The sequence below is a fragment of the Octodon degus genome, unplaced genomic scaffold, assembly GCF_000260255.1.
Source record: "Octodon degus isolate 3935 unplaced genomic scaffold, OctDeg1.0 scaffold00052, whole genome shotgun sequence".
Taxonomy (NCBI): Eukaryota; Metazoa; Chordata; class Mammalia; order Rodentia; family Octodontidae; genus Octodon; species Octodon degus.
Window position 1 is genome coordinate 3,080,323 of NW_004524628.1, and position 13,083 is coordinate 3,093,405.

The following is a 13,083-nucleotide window of genomic DNA, read 5'->3' on the forward strand; positions in this document are numbered from 1 at the left end:
ACGTCTCGAAGGACTCACATGAAGGTCTAGGTACCTACATAAGAAATGGAAAATGTTTGTTTTGTTTTTAAAAGATTCAGTTCAGGATGTCAGGGCTCTTTATACATTTAAAACACCACCAAAAAAGAGCTAGAAGTATCTCAGTGGTTGGGTGCTTCCCTGGCACATACACAATGCTCTGGGTTGGATCTCTAGCACTTTTAAATACATAATTAATATAATTAAATGCCACCAAATGTCCCAATCTCCACTGCACTACAGCTGGACTGATTTATTCTCCACCAAATAAACCTTCCTTGAGGCCAGCCTTAGACACATTTGTCCTCACCATCCTGATGGTGTTAGATTAGGAAACCTCCTCATAGAAGGGGTCATCCCTGGCACCAATCCACTCATGTGCCTCCTGAGGAGGAAGGAAGGGGGAAGGGCAAGGGGGTTCCATGAAAGCCCAAGCCTGGCTCTCAAATGCCTTAGGAAAAGGAGTCATTCCATAGCTGTCTAGGAAGGTGGGTCAGGAGAAAGGCTAGAGTGAGTGGTCAGTGGAAGGAAATACTGTGCTTCAGATGATGGTATGGAGAAGGCATTCCCTCCTTAACTCCCTAGACAACATCAAGCCACAAGCTCACCAAGGCCAGACCTGCTATCATGCTTGATGCCTCAGGTCAAATGGCCTCCAGAGCTCTCCCTGTATTCTGGCGCCTATACCTCCTAAGCAGCCATAGAAACTCAGGCCAAGCTAAGCCTGCTGTCCACTGTCTGTCCAAAATTGGACAGCCTGGCTCATTCCTCACTGTCTGTACGCTACCTTCTACTGAGAACATCTGTCCCCTACTTTGCCAGCCAATTCTCTCTCACCCTTCCAACTCAGCGCGAGGTCTCTGGAGGATTCCTCTCTGAATGGCTTCAGCTAAATTTAGTGGCCTTTGCTCGTGCTCTGCTTCTAACTCCATGACACCACCTACCTCACAATGCTCACAATTGACAGCTTCAGTTGCTCGGCTCCCCAGGCCTCTCCCCATTCCCTCAACTGACCCTAGAGGAAATACAACATGGGGAACAGAACTCTTAAAAACAATCTCCAGCTGATATCTGAACAGCGATTACAGAGTAATTGCCTCTGGAGAACTAACGCATGCTGCCATAGGAAGAAGCAGAAGAAATAACTCTTATGAGTTAAAATTATACAAATTAAAATAATCAGTGAATTTAAAAAACAATTTCTATAAGGAGATAGAAGAGGAAAAATGAGAGGTAATGAAGCATTACAACCTCCAAGTATTCTGAAAAAAACAAAAATGAAAAAAAAAATATTATCAAAAAACTACTAGAAGAAAATTCCTCAGATGAAAGCAGATGTGAGTTATAAAGTTGAGAGCCTATTGAGTGCCAAGCAGACCCAGTTACATCCTTACAGACTTCACACACACACACGACAAATAGCTTATAGATATAAAATGCATGTTTATATTATAGGGAAACAAAGTACTTTCCATAAGCAGAATTGAGGCAAGCCAACAAGGGAGCAGCACCTTCAAAGTCAGAGGGAAAGTTATTTTCAACTTGGAAGTCTCAGCTAAACTGTCAGTCAAATTTGAGGAGAAAGCATAGAACACTGTAGACATACAAGGAGTCCAAATATTGCCACAGACACACACTTCCAGAAGTTATTACTTGCATGTATGTTATAACAAAACCAGAAGAATACAAATTGAAAATGGGGATTATTTTAAAGTTAAACTATCTCCATAAATCTAACAGAAAGAAAAATACCTAAACAATAATTACTACACATCAGATTTAAGAGCAATTGATCAAAATCGAAATATGAACTCAGGTGGCACCACCAGATCCTCAAGGAGAATCACAGATTCCACACAGCAAACAAAATGAGCCAGAGATGGAAGATACTGCAATAGTGGTGAAGGCCTATTTTGGTTTATTTTCTCCCTCACAACAAGAAAAAAGAAAAGTGGAAACTCTAGCAGAAGTTTTTAAAAACTTGCAGAAAAACAAGACTAAGTAAAAAGAGATAGGATATGATTTTCAGTTACCTGTAGAATGTCAGAAGTGATTACATTCATGAATATTGTTCTTCAAACTGTAAAGGTGTTGGGACACTGGACCCGTGGAGAAAAAAAATAGTATCTTCACATCCTTCATGGCTCGACTGTATAATACTCTTCTACACAGACCTCGTCTTAATAATACAGTCAAAAGATGATGGTTGCAGAAGAAAATATTTAAATTTTTCAGCCGTGACAACATAAAAATAAATGGTTAAGCAGAAAGAAGTGGGGAGTGGATGGAAAGGAGTCAAGAAATAGAGTTGTTATGGTAGGAAATAGAGATTTCAGGATATTTATATGTAACCTGGAAATCCTTGCAAGAGTCAAAAATAATAATGGAAAAGTCAAAAGTTGCAAAGGGAAAAAAATATGCAAAGGGTAATGGGGGTGGGATGCTGTGCACGGGCACTAAACTCAGAGGTGTAGAAATGTGTAAAATTAATAAATCAAAAAAATTAGCACAGGCTTTTGGTGCTGTTCTCCGAGTTCGCGTCTCAGCGGGCCCAGTCCTCATGGCCTCCCAAAACCGCGACCCCGCCGCCCCTAGCGTTACTGCCGCCCGCAAAGGAGCCGAGCCCAGCGGTGGCGCGGCCCGGGGCCCTGTGGGCAAGAGGTTACAGCAGGAGCTGATGACCCTCATGATGTCTGGTGACAAAGGAATTTCTGCCTTTCCGGAGTCAGACAACCTTTTCAAATGGGTAGGGACCATCCATGGAGCAGCTGGCACAGTATATGAAGACCTGAGGTATAAGCTCTCCTTGGAGTTCCCCAGTGGCTACCCTTACAATGCTCCCACAGTGAAGTTCCTCACTCCCTGCTACCACCCCAATGTGGACACCCAGGGTAACATCTGCCTGGACATCCTCAAGGACAAGTGGTCAGCCTTGTATAACGTCAGGACCATCCTACTATCCATCCAGAGCCTGCTAGGAGAACCCAACATCGATAGTCCTTTGAACACACATGCTGCGGAGCTCTGGAAAAATCCCACAGCTTTTAAGAAGTACCTGCAAGAAACTTATTCAAAGCAAGTGTCTAGCCAAGAGCCCTGACCTCAGCTGACCAGCCTTTTCTCTTGTCTTTACTTCTTTAGTCTGTCCTATCCTTGATTTCTGTGTAAGACACTGTGTCTTGAGCTGTGGTGTTTTTGTTTTGTTTGTTTTTTAAATTAAGTCTCTGGTTGAGCCTTTACAATGTATATTATTAAATAAAAACATTGTGATTGTTTAAAAAAAATTAGCACACACAAATATTCCACACACCATCATTGTGCTTTACTTCTTAGCATCTATAAGGGCTTTGTGGAGACCCATTTAAGTGGCCTAGTTCACTATTTTAAATTTTTGTAAGGAAATGTGAACTTTTTGGCTTATTAAATTTCACTGTAGTAGGCAGATATATTCAAAATCATTCCACTGGATTGAGCTAAAAAGTCCACCGGACACACTCAATAAATATCTATTATAAATGGCCTTCTTCCCCCTAAAGGGCATCAATGTAAAGGTTGGGCCAACCTGCCTGCCTTCCCCTCCCCAGTGCTCCCAGCACCCCGATGCCCAGGACCATAGTGACATGCTGCCATCAGGCAAAGTTGGCCGTGCCACTAAAACATAAATAAGGTTCTAGCTAGGTCTCCCTGAAGGAGGAGGCCTGGATTCTGGCCCAGCCACTAACCATTTAACATCTGCCAAATCCCGATTTGGGTGGAATCTCCAGCTTTCTAAATGTGAAGAACAAAATGTTTTAATCTTTGGCTCGGTCCGGTTAACCAGAGCAAACACAACGGCGTGCCAAAGTGGTCCAGGAACAGCAGCGAGCAGAGGGCACACGGGACACCGCATGGCCTCTCCCTTGCGGGCTACAGAAGCTGCTTGGGCATATGGTAGGGGCTGGGCTATTAGAAGACAGGCCCCATCTCTCAATTTATCAGGTCTCCTGTCTGAAAAGGGGGAATCAGAAAAGGACTCACCTCATAGGACTGCAGGGCAATTACGTGTGCAACTATGTGTAAAATGTTCAAAATGTTATCCCTTAACAGGAGGTTCTCAAACAGTGGCATTGCTGTGGCTTATTTCTTAGGGTCCCGTCTCAATGCCAGCTACTTAGGGGTGGAGCAACAAAATGTGGAGCAAAGCAAAGCAGCCAGCCTCCATGCATACCTGTCCTACATGGAACACCAAGTTTGAGGCAGTCAAGCTCCTAAGAATGACAAGCAATCAGCCAGTCACACCTGACCTTCTGGGCCTCCACAGAGCCATGGAGCCCTTCATGGCTACAGCTAGGGTGCCTTTTCTACCTGTCCCAGTTGAGCAGGTTGCTGAAGCTGAGGAAGGCCAACCAGCTACCTCTCAACACACACCCAGGTGAGGAGCCCTCAGAAGCAGCCTACACTTGTGGCAGTGCCACAGCCTCCTTTACATCAGCCACAGCCACATCCCAAGGCTCCTGCTCAGCCTCTGAGGTCTCGATTAAATGGACCCCTGCACCTTGAAACATCGTCCCAGTCACCACATCTAACAATCATGGGCCGCACTGGATGGGAAGGAATGCTTGAGGACTTTCCCCTCCTTCAAACACACACACACACTCACACACACACACACACACACACACACACACACCTCCAGCTCTGCCATGTGTTCCTAGGTTGTCCATCTGTGAACATGACCTGGATACTCTACACAATGGGGAAGGGCAGGATGCCAACTCTAGGTCGTGCTGCCGGAGACTCACATGCCTCACTTAGAGATGTTTCTCTGAAAGACATACATTGGGGCTGGGGTCAGAGCCCAGAGCCCAAGATGTCCTTTGCATGAGGTGGCCCTGGGTTCCATCCCAGCACTGGGGAAAGCAAGGATACACTTTCAGCTCTGACCCCTGAGGTCTTTCCAACCAAACTCCACACCTTCCCTTTGCGACCAGCTCTCCTCGGCACCCACCACCACCTTGGCCTCCTACCCATGCCATCTTGGGGCCTTCGTCACGGTGCTATGGTTTACAGCCAGCTGGACCCTGCCTCTAGCTCTGGAGGGCATGCACCTGTTCTGATCTTCTCTGTCACCCCTGGCACGGCCCTCTGTGTGAAGAGCAGGCATTCAGCACATGTCCGTACACGTGTCCAGTGCTGCTTTTCTCTGGTTGTCCTTATCTTTAGCACCTTCCTTTTGGAAAAAGTGGCAGTAGATGTATCTTTCAAAAGACAAATGTACACATTTTGATTGTTAAAAATGAAAACAACAGGGCCAGAGAGTTGGCTCAGTAGAATAAGCACTTGCCTGGCAAGCGCAAGGGCCTGAGTTCAATCCCTGGTTCCATAAAAAAAAAAATAATAATAAAAATTAAAAAAATAAAAAAATGAAAACAACAGCCTTAGAAAAACTATAAAAATACTTAACCATTTTCATATCTTATTTTTAATGACAATTATATATCAATTTATGCCCCCAAAGTGCTATTAAACTAACTCTACATCTTATGTACAATGTTAGTCTTCAGCCAGTTACTCAGCTGAGGCACTGCTGTTCTCACAATAGCCACTTTTTTAAAAATAAAAATTGGCACTCACAGCTGATAAGCTGAGCAAAATGATGACTACAGCAAAACCCCAAGCTCTTCTGACTCATAGTAAAATGGGCAAATGTCAAGGAAACATAAATTGCCATTGGTGTTTGCCGCCCTCTGGTGGTCGCTTCTGGGAAGTTTTGAAGCTAGGCAACTGGAAATGTAGAGGACTAATGTTTTCATCCCACTCTTCCCCCGCAATTGGACAGGTCCTGCTCCTCTGCATCCGGCGTGTGTACGTGCGTGCTTACATGCGTGCGTGCGTGTGTGAACAACACCAGCCTGAGCAGAATATGGGCAGCATGACCTTGCTTCCCTCAAAGAACATACAAGTGAATGGTCAGATGGGTATAAATGGATGGGTGGAAAGGTAGAAGGGTCTATAGGTAGACCGACAGAAGACTGAAGGGAGGGAGGGAGACAGGGATGGACAGACTAATGAGAGTGTAAAAGACTTTCATGGAATTTAATTCTCTACTAGGCCTTGAACTGAAACTAATAAAAAGATACAATCCCTGCCTCCACTAAATGTTCTGTTGGTAATGATAAAAATGAGATCAATTTAAGACAAGAAGAGATGAACATGAAGCAAAAATAAAAGTAAATGATCTTCTAGGAAGAAGAAAACAGGTAAAAGCCTGAGAGTTTTCTAACAGTACCCACAAAAATGTTGCGGGGCTGAGTGTTCTTCACCTCCAGGGATACTGTCATAGTGTCTGGTTCACAGACATCAGGCAGGTAGAACGTCACACCCTGATGTCAGCTGACCATTCCGGGCCCCAAATGGTGACTGCAGCACTGACAGCCAGAAGGCCAGAAGCCAGACACAGGGTGAGAACATCGACACTGGGGATAGCTCCAACGCTGGGTCAGAGTCTGAGTGAAAGGGAATGTCCGGGCTAGAGCAGATGGCAGCAAGAACACGCAGCCTTCAGCACAGCACAGGCCTAGTGACCACCCCAGCGCTGCACTCGGTTCTAAGGGGCCTCACTGGCCAGCTGCATCCAATTCTGGAGAGGTCCCTTGTAGTCATGGTTCACAAAGGGGTAGATTTAACACAGGACACATCACTCATAGGATTATTTTATAATATTCACCCAAAAAGTCAAATGCAAAAGAATGCAAGAGGTCTGTCCATGCACTAGAGACCCAAAGAATCCAGCTGAGGGCGCAGATCCCACGGCAGTGTGAGGCCTGGATCCCACAGCAATGCCTCACACAAGTCTGTACCACGGATCTGCACTGGGAAGGCGCAGAGGTCAGTGGTAGAAGCTAAACAGTCTACATCAGCGGGATGAAGGACCTGTGCCAGCGGGCTGAGTGACCTGCACCGCAGCCAGGAAGCAAGGCTCAAGGTAAAGACAAACACTGCCCTGAAAAGAACCACAGCCATGCTCAGTGACAGCGAGGCCCCAAGCTCCTCCAAGGATGAGAACAGTGAGCTCATCTCAGGGAAACCAGCATGGCAAGCTCTGCCAGGAGAATCACCAACACACGTCTGCCCTCCAGTTTTCCTTCTATGTTGTTGGCAACAATCCTCAGGTGGGATTCACACCCAGCCCCACACTGATTCAGTTCAGCTTGGTTAACATTGGTTAGTCCACCACACCCGATCCCCTTCTCTTCATTTTTCTAATTCTCTGTGAAATAACTCTTTCAGACTACTCTTGGCAAGGTCGTTCCAGGACACAGTATCCCACTCCAAACCCCCAGCACAAGGGACAGAGTCTGTCCTAAAAGAGTGGGCTCTACACCTCCTTTGACCTTGTCTTCTTGTCTAACGACACACACAGCAGAAGCTGCATGTGGATGCCAAGTTCTGAGCTCCTCACTGAAAACCACACGTGGCCTTCTGCTCTAGGAGACTGAGATGTTACCACCATCATGCCTGCTGCAACATTCTGACTCGAAGATGATCACTTAGTCTCTGCTCTTCTCCAAGACCATTTACCCTCCTGAGCCCCAGGATGGCCAGGTGGCCTGAGCCCCACTGTCTATACTTGCCCCCAGAGCTTGCCTTGCTCATCCAAACCTGCTTCCCAGTGTCCTACCCCTCCTCTGCTCTAAGAGGCCACTGCCAGGGCTGCGCATGTGGAAGAAGCCCTATCTGTAATCCTCACAGACTCAGATGTAATTTTAATCATTAGCAAAACTGAGCTTAATTAAGCATGCTTCCACCTCCTTGTAATACCACTGGGACCCCCATGGATCTGCATATAGTGGCTCCCCCAGCCTCACAACAGCTCGATTTTTATAGAAGTGGAGCGGCTTGGTGACTTTTGAAGGTCATGAATTTAGAGGCAGGATGCAAAGCCAGGGCGGCTGGTTCCAGGGTCCACACTGAATGGCTTCACCATGGCGTCTGGAGCAGGCACAACATTCCAGCTGTTTCCGCATATGTCAGTTCCACTCAGCTCACTGACAGCTTTCACCTGGGCCCATCTCTGTCTTGCTCAGCACTGGGTACTGGGAGGCAGGAAGAGGGAAGAGCCAACTCTCCCCAGCTGCAGTCATGTCCTGTTCAGAGGTCCTTCTTCACCCAAGCTCTCATGGACCATCTGTGACCCAGACACTTACGGCCTTGTTGTATTATAGAGCAAGTGGCTTAAATAACAGAATTTTATTCTGTCATGGTTTTGGAGGTTAGAAATCCAAGACAGAGGTGTCAGCAGGGATGGCTTCTGGTGAGGCCCTCCTCCTGCCTTACAAACAATCACCTCTTGCTTTGTCCTTGTATAGCCCTTCCACAGACAGGGTCTCTCTCTTATTTTTTTTAAATTAATTTTATTGAGAAAATAATTGCAATGTGACAGCTTCAAAACAGGTTGGTGGGAGGGTTACAACAATTAATACATTGCATATTGTTGTCTTTGTAGTACTCATTCATAGCACAAGATGCAGACATGACATCCTGTCCAAACACTATTAGCACAGATCTTTCTTATTGAATTAAGAGAAAGTAGCTATATATCTATCCTAACTATTTTGTATATACAGATACAAAACTGTCCTTCATTGATATCACCTTTTTTTGTTTAGTTTTGTTAGAGATGGGTGTTCCATTGCCATCCAAATATTGTAGGTGCATGAATTCAGCAACAGACGGGGTCTCTTGTGTCTCCTCTTCTTACATGGACACAAAGCTTAGCAAATAGGACCCTACACTTAGATTTCATTTAATTGTAACTATTTCTTTTATACATGTCTTAAATCACATTGGAGCTAGCCATGTGTTGTGGGTTGAACTATGACCTGCCTCACTCCAAAACTCATACTGAAGTTCTAGCCCCCAGTGTGACTGTTCCAACTATTTCTTGGTTATGATCAAAATAAATACTGTAATGGGGCTTCAGTACCTTGAAAACAGATGCAGAAGGAGTACTGGTGGGCTGTGGCCTTTCTGAAGAAAGGACAGTTATAGGAGCTCTGAAATGCACATGAAAAACATTCCTACACAGTCCTGGAGTCCACACATTAGAGACCCAAAGGTCACCATGGGCAGAACAGCAGCACACACAAGTCCCTCAGCCACAGTAAGAAAACATGTGCCCACCAAGCCAGGAGGCAGAATGGGTTAGGGAAGGCCCACACAGGACCTGAGGGACACAACAAGAATTTGAGCCTGGAGACACTGGAAGGCCACAGAGGCTATGTACAGCTGAACTCCTCTGATGTGTGCTAGGGTTCTCAGTGTAGACCCCAAACTACGCTTTCAGTAGGACCTAGGAAGTTGCTAGAAATGCATTATCTCTGGCCCCATCCAAAAGTTGCCAGGCCAGACATTCTGGGAGAAGACCCAGTTCCTCAGAGTTCCCTTGGGAGAAACTCCTTTGGAAGGAAGAGAACCAATCAGTCTTGTGCTAAAAATTTACTTCTACGTGGCCCAGATCCCCCCTCTCTCCCAGCCTCCTCTCTTTTCTCTCCTCTCTTCTCTCTCCCTCTCCTCTCTTCTCTCTCTCCTCTTCCCTCTTCCCTCACCCTTCTCTCCTTTCCCCTCTCCTTTCTCCTCTCTCTTCTGTCTCTTCTCTCCTGTCTCTCCTCTCTCTTCTCTTCTCCCTCTCCTCTCCTCTCTTCCCTCTTCCCTCACCCTTCTCTCCTTTCCCCTCTCCTTTCTCTTCTCTCCTCTGTCTCTCCTCTCTCTCCTCTCCTCTCCTCTCCCCTCTTCCCTCACCCTTCTCTCCTTTCCCCTCTCCTCTCCCCTCTCCTTTCTCCTCTCTCCTCTCTCTTCTCTTCTCCCCTCCTCTCTTCTCTTCCCTCTTCCCTCACCCTTCTCTCCTTTCCCCTCTCTCCTTTCTCCTCTCTCCTCTATCTCTCCTCTCTCTTCTCCCTCTCCTCTCCTCTCCCCTCTTCCCTCACCCTTCTCCCATTTCCCTTCTCTCCTTTCCCCTCTCTCCTTTCCCCTCTCTCCTTTCTCTTCTCTCCTCTGTCTCTCCTCTCTTCTCTTCTCCCTCTCCCCTCCTCTCTCCTCTCTTCCCTCACCCTTCTCCCATTTCCCTTCTCTCCTTTCTCCTCTCCTCTCTCTCTCCTCTCTTCTCTCCTCTCTCCTCTCCCCCTTCCCTCACCCTTCTCCCATTTCCCTTCTCTCTCCTCTCTCCTCTCTCTCCTCTCTTCTCTCCTCCCCTTCTCTCTCTCCCCTCTCTTTCTCTCCTCCCCCTACTTTCCAAACTCACAGTGGCTTCCAGGCTTCCTTCCTCTCTGGGAAAGCTTCCCAGCCTCCCACATAGGCTGCAGAGCTCTCTCTCCAGCCCCCTCTCAGCCTGCTAAACATCTTATTTTCCTTTTCCTTGCGTTCTTGCTAATCATTTAAATTGGCATGGCATTTTGAACACAAATTAGGGAATGGCTATTTGAGCAAGACTTTGAGAGAAACTCTGAAAATGCGGGGGAATGCCATGGAAATGAGGGATTATCATGAAACATAAGACATCTGGGCAAAGTTTAAAAGGACTGAGATGCTTGGCCTTGAGTGAATGTCATTGTAGCGGGTTGCAGTGAAGTTTCCTAACACAGCAAGAATGCACGTAAGAGAGAAGGATCCGCTTTTCCACTCATCAGCCAGAGCAGGAGCAGGACCATCTTAGGTTTCATCTGGGGAAATATGTGTCACGAGTTTGAGCTATAGGAAAGGGGAGGCTGCCAAGGGGACTGCTGAGATCATCCTGGCCAGAGACGTTCCCGATGAGGTCACAGCCACCAGAGTTGCTGTCCGGCAGGGTGACAGGGCAGTGCGGAGACCATACAGGCTCCCAACCCTGTCAGGCTCTGTGCTGCTCCCCGTTGCCTGGGTGCTAGTTTGGATCTTCACTGTCTCCCAGAAGCCCTTGTGTTGACTGGCCCATGGCACTATCAGGAAGAGATAGACTGGGAGGTGGGGCTTGGTGGGTGGAGGACAGGTCACTGAGGGGCCATGCCCTGGAGGGGATGCTGGGACTCTGCCTCCTTCCTGTCTCCTTAGACATGGCAGCACAGGCCCAAAACAGTAGGCTAAGTGACCACAGCTAAAACCTATGGCCTTATGATCTCTGAAATCTGTGACCTCTGAAACCATGAGTAGAATAAACTTCTTCTCCACTGCTTAAATCAGGTAGTTTGTTACAGTAAAATCACACTAACACACTGGCTGGCCAGTCCACATGGGCACAGCAGGTTGCGGATCTGGGTTACTGTGTTCATAGATAGCAAGGAGTCCAGGGGATGCTATGTGTCCCTGCAAAACATTTCAGCTTGCCTCGCCTGGAGGTCGGGATTGTGGGCATGTGTGTCATGGGAAGGCTCATTTCTTTCTTGAGAAAGTGCATTTCTTTCTTTCCAACAGCCAACTCCTCTTTCCAGGACCAGCAGTGGCAGCAACAATAGCAACCATGATGTCACTGGTGGCTCTGAACTACGGAGCTCTTGCTCCGTGACAGCAGGGCATGCACAACATTCCTTCACCTGTGCCTCTCCATCATCACAAAACGCATTTCACAGATGAAGAAACTGAGGCTTAGAGAGTCTACCGACCTGCCTATGGCCCTACTGCGGGTCACATCTGGGGCCAGATTAGAGCCCAGGGTCCACCACCTTCAGAGCCCATGATCATCATTATACCTCTATGCTGCAAGTCCATAGTATTCCTGTCAGACACCCAACAAGGCATTAATCCCAGTGTAGACTCCAAGACCCTTGGGGTCCTGGAATGCATTGGCCTCCTGATAAAGTTCAGTAGAATGGAGACTGGGACCCCAAAAGAATTACTCATCTGTCTCCTCACCCACAGCCACCAACCCCACACTGTACTCTACCTGATATTTAAAAATAAGCATCTCTAGAAGGTCCCAGCTCCAGCCACAGGGCCCCACCCCTGGCCTCCCACTGTTCCACAAAGGCCTTGGTGATCCAAGAGAGCTGCCAGCCTCGTGTAAATCATCTGTCCCTATCCACTCCACATCTGTCAAAGGTGTGCGGTTCCCAGTGGCCTTCGCTGCCATTAAACAGCACCCCCAACTCCCATCAGAGGAACACCCAGTCGGACTGGAGACCTCTGGGGGTGGGGAGTGATCACGTGCAGATGCTACTGCTCGGCTCCGGGTCACCCTGGCTCGTTTTCATCCCCTCCTCTCTTTGATGCAGTCCTGGGCTTCTTGAGCTTTTTTCCTGATTTTGCCTCTTCCTGGGGTCCAGACAATGGCTAAAACAGCTGGGATGCCAGACTGGAAGACCCAGCCTTCCTCCATCCATGGAAGCCTAATCACAAGGCTCTCCCAGGACCTTTGTCACCAGGTAGTTCCATGATGGGACCCGCTGAGCCACTTGACAGGGGACTTTAGAACCCAGCGCCCACCTCACCCCACTGCAAAAGCCACTACAGAGAGCCACAGAAATGAGGCCACAAAGGTATGAGGGCGCAGGCTCCTCTGTGAGCCCATGTGCTTATACTGTCCCAGCTGTACGCACTGGCAGGGACAGCAACCCTGGTGAAGGTGTGGTCAGCGCAAGCTGCCCGCAACCCACGGCAGTCAGCAGAAACGAGTAAAGAGTTTCACATTCCTCAGACTTCCATAGACTGACATCAGGCCTACCGTCAGATGAATGCAATTTATTTTTTCTTGATGGAAAAGCTGGATTCAAGCCACAAATGTATATTCCTGGGAAATCTACATCTCTCTTCCAGCTGCACCAAGCTCAACGGAGCTAAAAGCAGGTTTTGCTGTCATTCAGAGAGGTCACAGTGCAGAGAACAAAACAGGGTGGGACTGGGGAGAGGAGAAAAGGAGCCTCGCAGAGCTTTTCTCCTGCTGTGCTGCTCAGATCAGTACAACAGAGGGACAGGAGGGAGCAGAGGTGGCTTCTGGAGGCCTGGCCTCATGGACGTGCATATCACACTCAGACAGCCTCAGGGTGATCTCCACCACTTGCGCATCTTTCCCCACAAGTTAGTTCTTCGCTGCTTTCTGGCAGATGTGTTCATCCTGAA

At 47.6% G+C, this 13,083-nt stretch overlaps 1 protein-coding gene across 1 annotated transcript; it reads left to right on the forward strand.

The window, feature by feature from the left end:
- Nucleotides 1–2,543: 2,543 nt before the first annotated feature.
- On the forward strand, nucleotides 2,544–3,302 carry LOC101579159 (ubiquitin-conjugating enzyme E2 C-like). Its single transcript, XM_004633143.2, has one exon. The coding sequence runs from the start codon at nucleotides 2,579–2,581 to the stop codon at nucleotides 3,116–3,118; it is 540 nt and encodes a 179-aa protein (XP_004633200.1). The 5' UTR covers nucleotides 2,544–2,578; the 3' UTR covers nucleotides 3,119–3,302.
- Nucleotides 3,303–13,083: the final 9,781 nt, after the last annotated feature.